The sequence below is a fragment of the Acanthamoeba castellanii genome, assembly GCF_000313135.1.
Source record: "Acanthamoeba castellanii str. Neff unplaced genomic scaffold scf7180000084603, whole genome shotgun sequence".
Taxonomy (NCBI): Eukaryota; Discosea; order Longamoebia; family Acanthamoebidae; genus Acanthamoeba; species Acanthamoeba castellanii.
Genome location: NW_004457654.1, coordinates 1,136,077 through 1,150,646, shown reverse-complemented (window position 1 = coordinate 1,150,646; position 14,570 = coordinate 1,136,077). Strand labels below are relative to the sequence as shown.

Genomic DNA, 14,570 nt, shown 5'->3' with positions numbered 1-14,570 from the left:
CCGAGGGAGTTAGTGTACCACAGTGCGGAGTTGTTGCAAGAGTGACGAACAACTGTTTTGGCCTTTTTTTTTGGTCATTCCGCCGCACAAGATAGGCTTGATCCTGCCCGATCCCGCTGATCCCAGCCGCGGGTCAGGGTGGGGTGGGATGGATGGATGGGCGTACTTCAGTTCTTGCGTGGCAGAAGCTTGGCAGCCTGAGATCCCACTCGCACCACTGGCGCGTGATGGCGCGGGCGACTGAAAGAAGAAAAGAATAAATAAGAGGACAATAATTAGCGAGGAGGAGGCCGAGGAAGATGGTCGAGAGAGGAAAGTTTGTTTTTAATCACTTGACGACTTTGTAGGTGGGACAAGTCTGGTCGCACGCGACCTTGTGCTTCGCCCAGTCATCTCGCTGGCAGGTCTGTTTCCAAAAAGAGAGATGCAACATAGGCACGGAGTGAGTTGCAGGCCAAGATGCTACTCGGAAACGCAGAGCGAGAATGAACAACGGTGGTTGGTGCGTACGCGGCTGCAGTAGACAACGGACTGGCAGCGCGAGCACTGAAGAGGTTTGAGCAGCGTTCGCTTGCAGTTCCAGCAGCGGTACAGATGCATGCCGAAGAACGCGTCGATGTTACCTGTGGTGGCACGGACGACATGCGCAAAGCGAAACGAAATGACAATCAGAGACTCCACGGCTTGAAAGGCAAAGAGGGAGAGAGAGATGTCCGTAGGAACGAACCGCTACCGGAAGAGGAGGCTGCTTCTTCTCCGTTGCCCGTGGTGCCAGGCTTGTCTACGATAGCCTTGCCCTTGGTACCGCGCTCTCTAGCATGGATCTTCTCCAAGTCGTCACCGGTGTCCTCTGTATAGACAAGAACGTTCAGCAAACACACCAGGCCGCTCGAAAAAGACACACAACACCCGACCGACAGCGAGCTACACGAAGACAAAGAGGCTTTTTACCTTTTCGGATATCGGTGATGAAGTAGCCGATGCGCCTGCCGAGATGTCGCATGTTGAGGAACTGCTGCTGGATGGCCTGGGAGGACTGGTCAAACAGCTCTCGCCACTCTGGATGAATGGAGGTCTGCTGTGGCGTGACGACCATCACGTTCAGCTTGCCGTCCACATCGGTCCAGAATCGGTGGTAGCGCCCGACTTGGATGAAGTTGCACACGTTATGCACAAACTCGTCATACAAGGTCTGGAAGGAAGATGCAAAGTAGTAGTCGACCAGCTCGAACAGACCCTTGCCCTGCGACACATTAAAAAAAAAAAAGGCATAGACTCGTCAGCCTCTCCGAGAGCCGACAGCTGGCGCAATCGCGAAAGAGTGCAGAAAGAAGGTAGGTACCTCAATCACGATGGCGCCAGAGTTGTTGTTTCCCAATAAGAGCGTGTTTGTCCACTTCAGAGCCAACACGTCCTTTCGGTCTAGCGACTCGGTGCACTGGAACGGAGTACTCGGGAGGTTAGAAGGCGAGCCAGCACAGGATCTAGGAAAAGAGTGCGCGCGATTGCGATGTCGATGTCGATGTCATACCTGGTACCAGCAGATCTTCTTCGTGAGCTTGTCGGCTGGTTCCTCGCCCATGGGCCGCTTGGAAGACAACTTGACCATCTGAATGCCGATGCCGTTGAGAGAGGGCTTGCCGTAGTTCTCCCTTCGTAAGAGAATCAGTAGCTTGCCGCCTTCCTTGGTCGAAAACTGGATATCCAGAATAAAGTTCTTGGGCGTGTGCGAGTCCTGAAGGTGCGCCAAAGCACGGTGAGCTGGTGCGCAAGCGTAATCGCAACAGTCAGCGGCGCAAGAACGAAGAGCGGATGATTGCGCACCTCCAACCACGCGCTGTCTCGGATCTTTGGGTAAAGCAACCGTGGATACCACTCGAACTGGATGGTCTCCTTCTCCTTGCGATTGGCGATGATGGTCCACAGGCAATACTCGCCCGTGCCTTCGTCGTTCCATGTCACGAAATGGAATGGCTTCGGGTTGACCGGTGCAGCTCCTAAACGTTCGTGCATACGTGGTGTGTCAATCACCACGAGTGTAACGTCTCCAGTAAGAAACGCGCACAGCACTAGTGGGGAGTGGGCTAACCTGGAGCAGCGGGGGGCGCTGGCGTAGTCGAACGAATGTTGTTGGATGAGCTGATGTGCGCCATCTTCAACGGTTGGTCAAAAGCGCCGGTGGCCGGGCCGATAATGGCCAGCGGCCCCACAACGCGGGGGTCGAAGGAGATCTTCTTCATGGTTACCTGTGTGAAGAAAGAAAAAACGAGATGCTCCCGTCAGCCTAATGCGGCAAAAGGCACGTCATGAGCGCTCATAGTGTGCGCACCGTATCGCTCTCGGCAGCTGCGTCAAAAGCGAACGATGAGGCAATGTCGATGGTGCCATTTCCTTGGGTGGCCTCGGTCGTGGCTCTAGCCTGTGCGGCAGCTGCATTTCGAAGGGAGGAGGTGAGTCCCTGCCAGGGCACCACCCACGCAACGGCGCTCGAGCACAAAACGGGTGGTTGAATGGGTGTCATGATGTACCAGAGCTGCTGGCGTGCTGGTTCCGCACTCTGCCCAGAACAAAGTTGAGGTTGAGGAGGAAGATGAAGCACGGGTAGCGGCTGGGGATGGTGACCAGACTCTTCGAGTCGGGCGAAAAGCAGGCGTCGAGGAAGGTGAAGCTCATATCGTAAAAGATGAGACGAAAGTACGGCGGAGTGTCCTCCATGATCTGGTAACTGCATGACCACCATGGGCACCATAAATGCATGAATGAGTAGGCAGAAGAGAGAAGGCAGGGCCGCGAGAGGTATCAAGTCGGCTGTGGTGGATAGACACGCAGAAGAGGTGCAGAAGCAGAAGGAGAGCGGGCAAGGCGGCACGTACACGAGGAGGCTGTTCTGTCCCTTGTGCAGCGCGCCGTGCATCAGGAGAAGGCGCTTGTTGGGGCTGAGAAGGATCTTTCTGGGCGGTTGCCTCGCCAGATCGCTGCTGGCTCCTCGCCCTCCCGCCTTTCCGGCGCCTTTACCACCAGAGGAGGAGGAAGAAGAAGATGCGGCGCTGCCCTTGCCGTGAGGGAAGGCAAAGGTGAAGACCTTGAACTCGGGGCTCAGATTGAGCGCCACATCGTACACGAAGTACTTGTCGTTCCCTCTGGCCGGCTTCGAGGCATCTGAGCGCGCGTCTGCCAAATCACAGAGCGAATGGAGGGGTAGAGAGGGAGGGGGGATAATCAGTAAATGGCATTAATGCGCAGCTGCCGACGGTCCAAAACGCTCCCTCCGAGTGGTGTGGCACTGGATAGTTGCGGGACTGAAGCAAATTACCAGCTTGTCTGACGAATTTGCGGCCTGACTGCTCAAGGGTGATCATTTTCGCTGAGTTGGGCGAATCGCCCTTCGTCTTGTCGTTGAGAGGGTAGAAGTAGGCCTCTCCATTCGCGAATACGAGGAACAGCACGCCCTGGATGCTGCCCCCAAAGCGAATGTAGGGCAGATGTTCGAAGAGGAGAGTTTTCCCTTTCCCGCTTGTACTCATCTTGTGTCCTCCTCAAGGTCCCTCCGGTCCTTGCGCTCTTCACTCTCTTTCTCTCTTCCAATTTCGCTGTCGAGCGATGATTGACGCTCCCCCGATGCGATTAATCGAAGTTTTTCTTTGTGTCCGATCCGGGAAATTACACCCCACCTTCCCAGCGAAAGAGAGCGGCAGCCTTGCGGGCGAAGGGCACCGCAACGGCGTCTTCCTGAGAACTCGTCGATCACGGACCCCTTTGGCTACGCCCAGCGGTCATCTACTCAGATGCACCGCCAGGTTCGTTGAGTGCTCTTGAGGTCATAGTCACTCTCCCAGTTTGTTACAGAGGACACACACGCCGCTGACACGACTGCCACAAACGTACTACAGGTACACTGTATTGGCGGTGAGGATACAACAACTGTGACTAGAGAGGTCTTAGTCGCGCTTGAAGGTCCTGCCAGTGGCAGTCTTCTTCTCCTCTTGGTTGGCGTTCTTGACCTTGGCCCGGTTGAGCACCTGGAGGAGGGTTTCGACTCTCAGCCTCATCCTGGTGTGCATGTAAGCCTTCGAGCACTTGATGTGGTAGTGCAGGTAGTCACGGAACATCTGGATCATGTCTATGGACTTCTCCCTCCTCACCGGGTCCAAGTGGTTCTTGAACAGCACTGCGCGGGAGGTAACGAATCGTTAGTAGAGGCGCCACTCACCCAGACCTCAAACGCGCAAGAACTCACCGCACTCGTACCGAAAGATACGAAGCCCTGGTCAGCGCCCTCGTAGACGCCCTGCACGTCCCTGAGCTCAAGAGGCCTCTCCCTCTGAGTGAAGGACACGGCCGGGGCGCCGCTCATGCTCCTCCTGCAGTCCTGGAACTCCTGGAGGAACACCTTACCCAGCACGATATCACCCTGATCCTTGAAGTTGATGGAAAAGATCACGGTCACGGAGTCGGCCTCGGGCTTGATGTACATGGCCTCGTTGGAGCGGTAGTTGATGACCACCAAGTTCTTGGTCTTGCCCTCGGCGACGTTGAGGAACGGCACCGCAAGAATGTTGCGCTTCAACAGCGACACCTTTTTGATCACCTCCTCTGTTGAAGCGCAGCGTTAGAATGCGCAAAGTGAGGGGGGGGGGGCAATGAGGGTAAGGTACCAATGTTGAGGGAAGGGTTCTCAAGATCGAACTGAACGGAGAAATCGTACGAGGGCTCAGGGGGCACGACCATGGCACCGTAGATGACCTTCATGCGCTCGACCATGCCAAGGGGAGTGATGTCGTGAATGGCGCTCCACGAGATGGACACCGTCAGGACGTTCCGCGACTCAGACTTGTTGGTCAGGTGGTACATCACGCCGTCAAAGTCGGCGATGGTGATATCCACCGACTCCTTCCTGTCCTTGTTCCTTTAGTGTAACGCATGTAGTGAGTGAGTCCAACGATTCGGACACTGAGGAGCATATTGCTGAGGCAAGTGGGTCAAGGCCGGGGGGGGGGTAGCCGGAGGTAGGAGCACGTACTGTGAGGCTTCGAACCTCTGCCGAATGAGGTCGACCAGGATGCAGTTGTGGGTCTCCAGAAGAATCATCTTGATGATCACTCGCTGTTGTTTTCTTTCGAAGGGAAAAAAGTTGGGGGTGTGTGCTTTGGGGGTGCGGTTCCTTTGCGAAGGGACACGGGCCGCGCCCCAATAGCCGCTGAGAAACTCATTTCTTCAATATTTTCTTCCGTAGCACCAGATTTTCTTCGTTTCTTCCCTCAATCTTTGTTAATTCTCAGCCGCACGCAGAGAATCATCCCATCTCGCAGCTCTTCTTCACAGATCGTGTGCAGATAAGCAGAGGAATTGTGAATCACTTCCGGTAGAAAGGCGTACAGGCAGTCATAGATTAATTCTACACAGCGCGAAGATGGATAAGCAAGACTGGGGTGATATCGAGGAGGCGGAGACCGACATGACGGGAACCAAGGTCTTCGAGACGCAGCCCGATGAGCACGGCGTGCGGCTGAAGACCGTGATCGAGTACTCGACCAATTCCGAGGGCAAGACCGTCAAGACGACCAAGAACTACAAGCTCTACAAGAAGGTGACTCGCATTAACAAGCGGGTCCAGGAGAGGAAGAAGTTGAAGAAGTTCGGCGACTGCCGCCCGGGCGAACAGGGTATCACACTCCTCTCCAACGATAAGATCAACATCGAGACCCCCGGCAAGAAGAAGAAGGACAAGGAAGAGGAAGCGCTCAAGGCGTCCGAGATGGCCGAGGCCGGCATCAAGGAGACTTGGAAGACCCGCGCTCAGCGTCTTGGCGCTGACAGCTGGGACACTATCACCGCCAAGGCTGCCACTCCCGGCGGGTCCGAAGGTACCGCCCCTCCGATTTTGCACATTTTTCTGCCAATTTTAGTATAATCAGCCTTCTTTATCCATTGATTGTCGCTGCCGAGACAGCAATTGGCTAATTTAATCTCGCACATGACTAAATGCATCTTCATTCGTTAATAGCTGCGGCTGATACGCCGAGCAACGTGTACGTACCGCGCTCGCTGCGGGGTGGTCCCGGCGGCGCTCCTGGCGCCCAAAGCAGAGGTACGCCTCGCCCCCTCCATCTTTTGTTTCAGCTCTGCCATTGGTTGCCTCTCCACAGGGTGTCACCCCTTCTTACACCCTCAACTTGCCACAGACGACTCCACAACGGTGCGAGTGACAAACTTGTCGGAGGACACCCGCGAGGACGACCTCAGGGAGCTCTGCAGGAGGTTCGGCCCCATCCAGCGCGTCTTCCTGGCCAAGGACAGGCACAGCGGTCTCTCCCGAGGCTTCGCCTTCGTCACCTTCGTTTACAGGTACGCTTTGCGAACCCTATCTTTGCTCTCTTGCAGCACTGCACCAATCAACTGGCTGCTGCTTACTTGTCTGTGTTTCGCCGCTGATTGCCTTTGTGTTTGTTTCTTGCCGCTTGCAGGGAGGATGGTGCCAAGGCCATCGAGGCTCTCAACGGTTTTGGTTATGATCACCTGGTGCTCGCCGTCGAGTGGGCCAAGTACGCAACCCCACCCACCCTCCCTCCTCCTCTCCATTCCCCTCAGTCCGATCCACTCTGACCATTGTTGCTCTTCGCGTGCAGGCCTTCTGGTCCCGGTTTCTAAGCTCGGGTCCTTCAAACGTCGTCAAAGAGCGAAGAGAAGACCCCCACACTCCCGGCTTCTTCTTTGTTTTCTTTTTCAATTACAAAAAATACTAAAAACAATCCATTGGTACTCGTGAAGGCGAGGCGGGAGTCGAACAAAAATAAGCAACCAACCGACCAACACTTAACACGTGGTGCAGGCAATGGAGCAGCAACAAGTTGTGCAGGTGGCGTGGGTGAACGAGGGCCGTGCTGTGGGCGTCTCCCTCCCTTGTCCCGACATTCGAAGCCTCAAGTACCCCCCCTCTCCAACCCAAGCCTATCACTTTTGCAGCCTGTAATTGTGTGTTGGGGGGAGCAGGCAGGAGCTGGCCAAGCAGATGGGCGTGGGCGGCATCGACGTAACGTCCGAGACGGACAGGCCCCTCGACTACTACCTCATCACCAACGAGCCCTGGTTCGTCCGCTCACCCATCGAAGCCTCGGTCATCAGCACCCAGACGGACGACGAAGGCCAAGAAGTGCGCCAGGAACCGGTGCCCGCACCACCTCAGAGGTCGTGCGCTGCACTATGTGGCGTGAGTGACTCACCAGCTCCTCATCCCCAATCGATTGCAGGTCAAGGTGTGGCTGGCGTGTGGCTTTTCCTCCTACGAGATTTTTGCGGCCCTGGGTCGGGGTGCGGGGTTGAGGACGGCGGGCAGGGAGCTGCGCACCGACAGCGGCGTCGTCATACCCGAAGGCTCTTTCTCGAACAAGCCACTTCGGTACCCCCCACCACCAAAGGCGCCTGCCAGCGTAGCAACTTGTCCGACAGCGATCATCTTCTGCTTGCAGGGGCATGCCTAGCAAGATTACGCTCCACCTCCAGCGCAAGCCCGACATGATCGACATCACCATCATCACTCCGTCGGGTACTGTCTCTATCGCCTCGTGCAACGTTTCATCACTGTAGTGCCCAGCAAACTGAACTGTCGAAACGGTGACCATGCTTTGGTGGGGGGGGCGCAGGGTTCGCACGGTCGGGCAAGCCCGCGACCATTACGCTGGCGGTAAAGCGGAACACCACCATCCACAACATCAAGACGTGCATCGTGACCAGCACCGGAGTTCCCCGCGACAACATTCGGCTCTGCTTCCTGGGCACCGTGCTGGGAGTCACCGGCGACGAGACCGACCGCGATGAGAAGGCCAAGGTCTACTACTTCATGGGCCTCATCAACCCCCCTTGAATCAGCTGTATCGGTTGCCATCGTTGACACACCATTGCTGATACGTGACACCCGCCATCACACAACAGGAGGCAAGGACGCTGGCCGATTTCAGCGTCGATGACGGCAGCAGCCTCATCTGGAACCTCGCGGTCAAGGAGCCTCCGTCCAAAGGACCCCTACCACCCAACCCGCTGATTCTCGTGCTGACCGCACCCAAGTGCTCTGTTGTGAAAGTGGTGGGGGTGGACCCCAACGCCACCGTCAGCGCTGTGTACGCCACCATCACCATCTCACCGCATTACGTGAGCGAATGACTAATGAGAGTGCTGGCGTCCCTCGGCAGCGTTCTGTCGCGGTCTTACCGGGTGGCCTTGGGCGGGGAGTTGCTGGATGAGAGCAAGACCTGGGCCGAGTACGCACTGGAGCAGGGAACGTGGATTAGCCTCGTGCCCAGGCCCGGCGTGTGGTTCCAGATCTTCTGCAAGACTCTGACCGGTAAGCTCGTTGCCGCTCCTTGAATGTTCCTCACCGACTCAGCCGCTGTGCGTATGCGTGTGCGTGTGCGATGATGAAGGCAAAACGATCACGCTTGAGGCGGGTCCAGCTCATCCCATCACAGAGGTCAAGGTGCTAGTCGAAGCCAAGGAGGGTACTGTGTCCTGACCCTCAACCACGAGGCGCTCCCAAGCTCTTCGCTTCCCGGAAGACAAACAAACTCACACTCGAGCTGGCACTGTCAGGTATTCCTGCTGACCAGCAGCGCCTGCTGTTTGCCGGGAAGCAGCTCGAAGACGGCACCTGTCTCGGCGACTATGCCATCGACCGCGAGTCCACCCTCCAACTTGTGCTTCGGCTGCGAGGAGGTACGCCACCGGCACGGCACGCACCGGGGGACAAGTGAGCTGACACGTTCGTCTGGGTGGCCTTCACCGGTGAAGGGGGGCTGACGGCGGGCAGCTTGTTCGTCGACATGTCCAACACAAACGCGTTGGAGCGGCGGCAGTGGTCCTCGAAAGCCCCGCAGTGGCGCGTAGCGATGCCGGGGCTGAGCGTGGAGGGCGTGTGCACCAACCGCGAGTGCGAGGCCTTCGACCGGTCTGTGATCATCAACAAGCACCACGGCACCTTCGACCTCCTGCTCGACGCCCACACGTACGTCTCGTGCGTCAGGCTGCGTGTGATGCCGCTGGCCTCACGGTGATGTCCGTCGTCGCGCCGCAGGTGCCACTGCCCCTCTTGTGGGTCGTACGTGGAGCCGGCGACGTGCGCGTTCAACAACTGCTGGTGGAAGTGGAGCGGCATCAAGAAGGGAGCCCGGGCTGGACAGCCGCCTCTCCAGTACTTGCCGCCATTCTCGATTTGTGTGTTGTGTGTGCTGTGCGTGTCGTGTTGTGTCGCGCGTGCGATGGTGCGTGTGCGTGGTGTGCCTCCGCAGTATGGTGTGGCTGCATCTGAGCACAAACAACCGGGAGCAGGTGCGGCGGTGAGTGGGCGAAGGCCGACAACGCCTACCATCGCTTCTCCGAGGACAAGGCCGGCACCGTCGAGTGGCTGCGCCTGCTCATCCACACCAAGCGCATCCAAGAATGCGAGGATTCGGCGGTGCCGAGAAAACCCTTCGAGATGTATGTGTTATGCTGCGCCCCCCCCCCGCATGCGTGTGCGTGTGCGATTGATGTACGTGTGGTGTGTGTCGCTGATGAGGCTACATTCCTGCGTACGCGAGCGCAGGTTCTGCTGCATCTGCATCTGCGACATCAAGGCGACGGAGGAGGTGAAGACGCTCGCGTGTGGCCATGCCTTCCATCCTCCGTGCCTCGACGAGTGGACGGCCCGCTCGCCCACCTGCCCCTACTGTCGCCGCGACCTCTGAACAAGACGATGCCGAGAAGAAGCCACGAACGCTACACTTCAAGACGAAGACGAAACCCTCTTCTGTGTCTGCTTGTCTGTCCAATCGTTGACTACACAATGAACGGCGCCAGCGGCCTGTTGGTGGTTTGCCTGAGCTCACCAGTGCTTGAACTCGCGTACGGCGGGACGCGGCTTGTTGATTTTCTCCTGTCGCTCCTTGTTGGCGGCTTCTCGCAGCTGGGTGTTGGTGGTCTTGGTGCTGGTGTAGTAGGCCAGGTCCCTCTTGTCCTTGTCCTTGGCTCCAGCTGCCGCCTTCTTCTCCTCCGTGGCAGCGCTTGCCGCCTGACATAAATAAATATACCAAATAAATCAATCATAAATAAATAATCCTTTATAAATGAAGATAAAGATGGAATAGCGAGGAGACGAGAGAGTACGGGCGCTTCGGCGGCCTGCTCATCGAGCTCGCTGTCGTTCGCCACGCGCTGTTCGAGTTCCTTGGTGATGGCCTCCAGTTCGGTGGAGCATTTCGTCACCTCCTTCCCGAGCTTGCCCAACCGAACGGCGAGCTCGGTCTGCCTCTTGACCAAATCTGCTGTCGACTTGCTGCTTGGATCCGTCTCTGCCATCTTGTGGTGTCTCTTCAAAGATGAAGTTGCAGGCTTCGAGAGTGAGTGGTTCTCTTTGGTGGCGCTACACTGCGCAGAGCAGAGCAACCAACGGTCACCAACCACTTTTCTTTTGATTTCATTTCTTTCTCAACACTGTACAAGGTGAAGCTGCACGGAGCTTCTTCTACATCTACATCTCTTCCTACTACTGCATCAGGCCTGTTGCTTCTTCCGTTTCGTTTTCGGCCATCACCCGCTCCTTGAGCTCCGTTCTCGTCTCCGCGCTCGTGCCACTCTCATCGCCGGTCACCCTCCTCTTCCGCTTCCCCCGCGCTGCTCCCTGGCCTTCCTGCTGCTTTTGCTTCTCTTTGCTCTCCTCCACTTCTCCTTCATCTTTTTCATCTTCTTCTTCCTCCTCTCCATCTTCCGATGCTACAAGATCATCTGGTGGTGTCTCCTCTTCCTCCTCCGCTTCCGTCTCGATCGAGTCGCTACCCTCTAACTCTTCTAAGCTTGCATCCTCCTCCTCCTCCTCCTTACCATCTCCCTCTTCTCCCTCTTCACCTCCTTCTTCTTGTTCCTCTTCTCCTCCTCCTTCTTCTTCGCTGCTGTCCAGCGCACTTGCGCCGCCCGCGCCCCACACGTAGTCCTTGAGCGCGTCACCCTTGGCCACGAACGTCAGGTCCACGTCCTCGTGGAAGCCGCGGCCGTAGCTGCCTTCATCGGGGAACTCGACGTGCGTCACCTTGAAGTCGCGCCGCTGGTGGCGCCGCCGGCCCTCCTCCACCGCGCCCGGCTCGCGCTTCGTGATCACCGTGTTGCGCCGCGCGCGCGCCACGCCGGTTGCGTCGCCCTCCATCATCGCCATCAGATAGGCCTCCTCCTCGAGCGTCATCTCCCTCTCCCCGCCCTCTGTCGCCTGCGCGCTGATCACGACCGCCCGCGGAGCAAAGGCGGTAGCCCGACGTGGCATGGCGACATGGGCGGCATCGTCGGCCTGGCTGATGGTGGGGGAGGCGACGGACGAGGTGGAGGCGGACCGTGAGGGGAGCGACCCGGCGACCGGGGGTGAGAGGGTGGGCGTCGAGGTGGACGATGGGCCCGACGACGTGAGTATGCTGGAGAGCTGCGAGTCGCGCCGCGTCTGCGCATAGTCGGCTGCTCCCCCCGGCCGGAGGGCGTCGGCGTCGCTCGAGCTGCGCAGCTTGATGGGGTTGACGGTCGTCACGGTGGTGCTGCTGCCACTGCTGCTGCTGTTCTTCTTGCGAAAGTTGCCCAGCAGGTTCTCGCAGATGGACTTAACCCCTTTACTGGCTTTCTTCTTCTTACTCCTGGCCGTCTTGTCGAGCCGCTGGTCGGGGCGGCTCTGGAACTTGCTCTGTGCCTTAGCTCTGGTCTCGGTCAGCACCGCCTCCTGTTCGATGTTGTCCTCCGGCGGTCGCCGTAATATTCCTCCCGTACTTCTCCGACGCCCCTTCGCGTCTTGAGCTGATGGTTCCATCTTTTCTCTGTTTGTTGCTTGTTCAGAGCTGAAGGTCACAGATTTGCAATAAGACCCTCTGTCAATCTTTCTTCCCTCGATGTAATGTCTCTTTTTCAATTGTACTCCTCTTCCACTTTGAACTGGTGGTGTAGGACAGATTAGGTGGTGTGCATTGGCCCAAACAAGGACTAACAATGGGTTGGCTTACCAAAAGACAGGAAACGCCCAAAGGGTACCCTATTCCATTTGGCGAAAGAAAAACTCTGGAAGAAATGTACAGAAAAGTGAAGAAAAGGAAAGGAAAATGAGAACAAGAAGAGCGGTCGCCACTACTCGAACACCTTCTGCTTGATCTCGATGTTGGCTCGGCAGATGGGGCAGTTCTTCACCTGATTGCTGCACTGCGTACAGCACACCTTATGCCCACATGGTACGAAGATGATTCCTCTCGTCCTGGGCAGAAGTAAGAGGGTTACTCACCATCTCTTGCGTGAGGACGTGTCAAGAGTAAAGCCAAACCTGTCGAAGCATATCAGGCACTTGGACTTGTCCTCTACTTCCTCCTTCACCTTCTGCTTGATCCGCTCGACTACTGTATTCCTACTCTTGTCTGCACGATCAAGTTGAACGTCAGGTGAAGGTTTGCAAGTAGCGAACTACCAGCACACGTGTGAGGGAACAAAGTACGTACCGAGCACCTTCTCCAGCTCTTCGAGCTCCTCTAGCGAGCAGTCGTCGCTTCCCCCGTTCTTGAGGCGGGTGTACTGCCGCTTGAGCCTACCCAGCCCGTCGTCCCTCTCCGCCAGGGCGCGCTCGCGCTCAGCCAGCTTGGAGCGCAGCACGTCGACCTCCTTCTGCAGCGACGCATTGGCCTGGCTCTCCTTCCTCACTCGCTTCTCCATATCAGACTTGTTGCCCCCGACCTTCTCCAGCTTCGTCTCCAGGTACTTCACCTTCAACCCTACGCGCCACACCATGTGCGGTGAGTAGGAAGAAGCCTTGACTTGTGCGTGCTCGCAGGGTGCGTGTACCTTGTATGTAGCGCTCCTTTTGGGCGGCCTTGAGCTGGTGTTCGGCCTCCTTCCGCCTCTCCCTCTCCTTGTTTCGGTCCTCCCTCAGCGCCAGGTCCTTCAACTTGAGCTCCTTGATCTTCTCCTCGAGCCGCTGGCCCTTCTCGCCCGACGTCGCCGACCCCACGGAAGTCATCACCGCCCCATGGCCCGTGCCCTGCTGATGCTGCTGGTGGCCGCCGCCGTTGATGTCGAGTAGCAGGAGGTCGGGAGCCGTTGTAGGCGGCGATGAGCGCTCCGCCTCGCGGCTACGTCGGCTCAGGATGTGGGGTACGCTGCTCCTCCGCTTGCTGGTGCTTGGCCGCGGGAGGGGCGGGAGCTCGGGCAGCAGTGGTGTGTCGTCGAGCAGGTTCGTAGCTTCTTCGTGCCCACTGCTGCCCACTGTCGTTGTGGTAGCGTCGGGGGTGGATGTGGGCGGTTCCCACGGATCGACGTCGCTCGACGACGAGCTTGACGATGGCGGTGGGCTGCCGAGCAGCGCGGGCTGGTCGGCCAAGGCATCGATATCAAGACCCTCATCGGCGCAGCTGCCCAGAGTAAACTCGTCGGGCGGCGGCGGAGAAGTCGCGCGAGGCGGCAGAGGGGGAGGTGGATGGTGCTGGTGGGGCGGGGGCTGGGAGTGGGAATGGTGGTGGTGATGTGAGGAATGGTGGTGGCCGCCGTGGTCGCTGTCCGACGACTTGCCCCAGGTTCGCATCTTCTCGCCCACCCCCGCCAGCTTCTTCAGGTGCAGACTCTTCATCTTCCGTTCCGTGTCGTGTGTGATGTGATGTTGCTGTGGCGCTCTGTTCAAGTGAAGAGCGGGCTCTGCTCTGGGCCGGGCTCGTCTCAGACTTGTAGACAGGCCTCGGCGTCCGTCGGAAGGCTCTCCTGATCACCGTATCTCCAGGACAGTCGCAGACCTGTCCTTCTGATGGTCGCGAATGTCGCATGGAATCTCTGCGGCATACCGTCTGACTCAGTGGCACGCCGCTGTTGTCGGGCCTGTTGTGATTGCACGCGATACGGACGAAGAGGCAATACCTTGGCGAACGCGGTGCCTAGGTGCGAACAGTATTCGCCCAACAGGTTGAGAGAGCATACATGAAGATGATAATGTTGTTTCAATACTGCGCAAACTCCGATGCTAACGCTGGGCGCTGTAGTTAAGTGGTAAAATTCCTGCTTCGGGTGCAGGAGGCCCCGGTTCGATTCCGGGCAGCGCCCTAGCCTTTTGCTTCAGGCTATAAAGCCATTTTTTCGTACTTCTTCAAAAAATTCCACAAAGAGGCGAAGAAGCGAAACACCAAGGTTGGTTGACGTGCCGACCATGTGGGCGTGTACGGCTGAGGATGCCATGCGCAAGTGGCTGCCGCCGGACCTTGCACCCTCGCTGCCCAAGTCCTCCACCGACTGGTTTTCGGCTTCGAGTTCAGTGCTTGCCGCGCCCACGTTCAACTTCGGAGGAGGTACCTCATGCCGCCCCCCCTTTTTCTTTTGTTCATTTATATGAAATAACCTCCTCTTTCCCGCGCAGGGTTTGATGGCCCCAAGCAGGCCACTTCGCTGGTGGAGCAGTGTGTGGCGTTCATCGCGCGCGACTTTGAGTTCTGCCTTCGCGCCAAGCTGGTGCTGCCCGAGCACCTCTACCTCCGGGTCCTCCATCACACCTTCACCTCCAAGCTGCCCTCATCCTAATCCCCAAAGGTTGGGCTGATGCGTGGATGTAT

At 57.6% G+C, this 14,570-nt stretch overlaps 8 protein-coding genes across 8 annotated transcripts; 3 read left to right on the top strand and 5 right to left on the bottom strand.

Moving 5' to 3' along the window:
* Positions 1-328: 328 nt before the first annotated feature.
* ACA1_072110 (MYND finger domain containing protein) lies at positions 329-3,524 on the bottom strand (the record flags this gene model as incomplete). Its single annotated transcript, XM_004353065.1, has 12 exons — positions 329-406; positions 511-623; positions 728-850; positions 952-1,243; positions 1,343-1,438; positions 1,532-1,735; positions 1,825-1,997; positions 2,123-2,246; positions 2,330-2,430; positions 2,529-2,725; positions 2,874-3,171; positions 3,314-3,524. 12 exons carry the CDS (start codon positions 3,522-3,524, stop codon positions 329-331), a joined length of 2,010 nt encoding a protein of 669 aa, XP_004353117.1.
* Positions 3,525-3,938: 414 nt separating this feature from the next.
* Positions 3,939-5,088, bottom strand: ACA1_072100 (ARP2/3 complex 34 kDa subunit; the record flags this gene model as incomplete). The annotated part of the gene is made up of 4 exons (XM_004353064.1): positions 3,939-4,168; positions 4,249-4,593; positions 4,656-4,906; positions 5,021-5,088. The coding sequence occupies 4 exons, from the start codon at positions 5,086-5,088 to the stop codon at positions 3,939-3,941; spliced, it is 894 nt and encodes a 297-aa protein (XP_004353116.1).
* Positions 5,089-5,410: 322 nt separating this feature from the next.
* On the top strand, positions 5,411-6,648 carry ACA1_072090 (Eukaryotic translation initiation factor 3 subunit; the record flags this gene model as incomplete). Its single annotated transcript, XM_004353063.1, has 5 exons — positions 5,411-5,864; positions 6,005-6,088; positions 6,183-6,345; positions 6,465-6,542; positions 6,627-6,648. The coding sequence occupies 5 exons, from the start codon at positions 5,411-5,413 to the stop codon at positions 6,646-6,648; spliced, it is 801 nt and encodes a 266-aa protein (XP_004353115.1).
* Positions 6,649-6,832: 184 nt separating this feature from the next.
* Positions 6,833-9,716, top strand: ACA1_072080 (ubiquitin domain containing protein; the record flags this gene model as incomplete). The annotated part of the gene is made up of 14 exons (XM_004353062.1): positions 6,833-6,924; positions 6,991-7,165; positions 7,248-7,396; positions 7,467-7,543; positions 7,641-7,825; positions 7,930-8,114; positions 8,187-8,338; positions 8,418-8,492; positions 8,584-8,706; positions 8,782-8,995; positions 9,065-9,181; positions 9,279-9,318; positions 9,341-9,468; positions 9,575-9,716. 14 exons carry the CDS (start codon positions 6,833-6,835, stop codon positions 9,714-9,716), a joined length of 1,854 nt encoding a protein of 617 aa, XP_004353114.1.
* Positions 9,717-9,853: 137 nt separating this feature from the next.
* Positions 9,854-10,326, bottom strand: ACA1_072070 (uncharacterized protein; the record flags this gene model as incomplete). Its single annotated transcript, XM_004353061.1, has 2 exons — positions 9,854-10,039; positions 10,135-10,326. The coding sequence occupies 2 exons, from the start codon at positions 10,324-10,326 to the stop codon at positions 9,854-9,856; spliced, it is 378 nt and encodes a 125-aa protein (XP_004353113.1).
* Positions 10,327-10,513: 187 nt separating this feature from the next.
* Positions 10,514-11,809, bottom strand: ACA1_072060 (uncharacterized protein; the record flags this gene model as incomplete). The annotated part of the gene is made up of 1 exon (XM_004353060.1): positions 10,514-11,809. One exon carries the CDS (start codon positions 11,807-11,809, stop codon positions 10,514-10,516), a length of 1,296 nt encoding a protein of 431 aa, XP_004353112.1.
* A 311-nt stretch (positions 11,810-12,120) lies between these two features.
* Positions 12,121-13,603, bottom strand: ACA1_072050 (uncharacterized protein; the record flags this gene model as incomplete). The annotated part of the gene is made up of 4 exons (XM_004353059.1): positions 12,121-12,187; positions 12,311-12,401; positions 12,483-12,752; positions 12,823-13,603. The coding sequence occupies 4 exons, from the start codon at positions 13,601-13,603 to the stop codon at positions 12,121-12,123; spliced, it is 1,209 nt and encodes a 402-aa protein (XP_004353111.1).
* Positions 13,604-14,170: 567 nt separating this feature from the next.
* ACA1_072040 (uncharacterized protein) lies at positions 14,171-14,538 on the top strand (the record flags this gene model as incomplete). Its single annotated transcript, XM_004353058.1, has 2 exons — positions 14,171-14,309; positions 14,378-14,538. 2 exons carry the CDS (start codon positions 14,171-14,173, stop codon positions 14,536-14,538), a joined length of 300 nt encoding a protein of 99 aa, XP_004353110.1.
* Between the last annotated feature and the right edge of the window lie 32 nt (positions 14,539-14,570).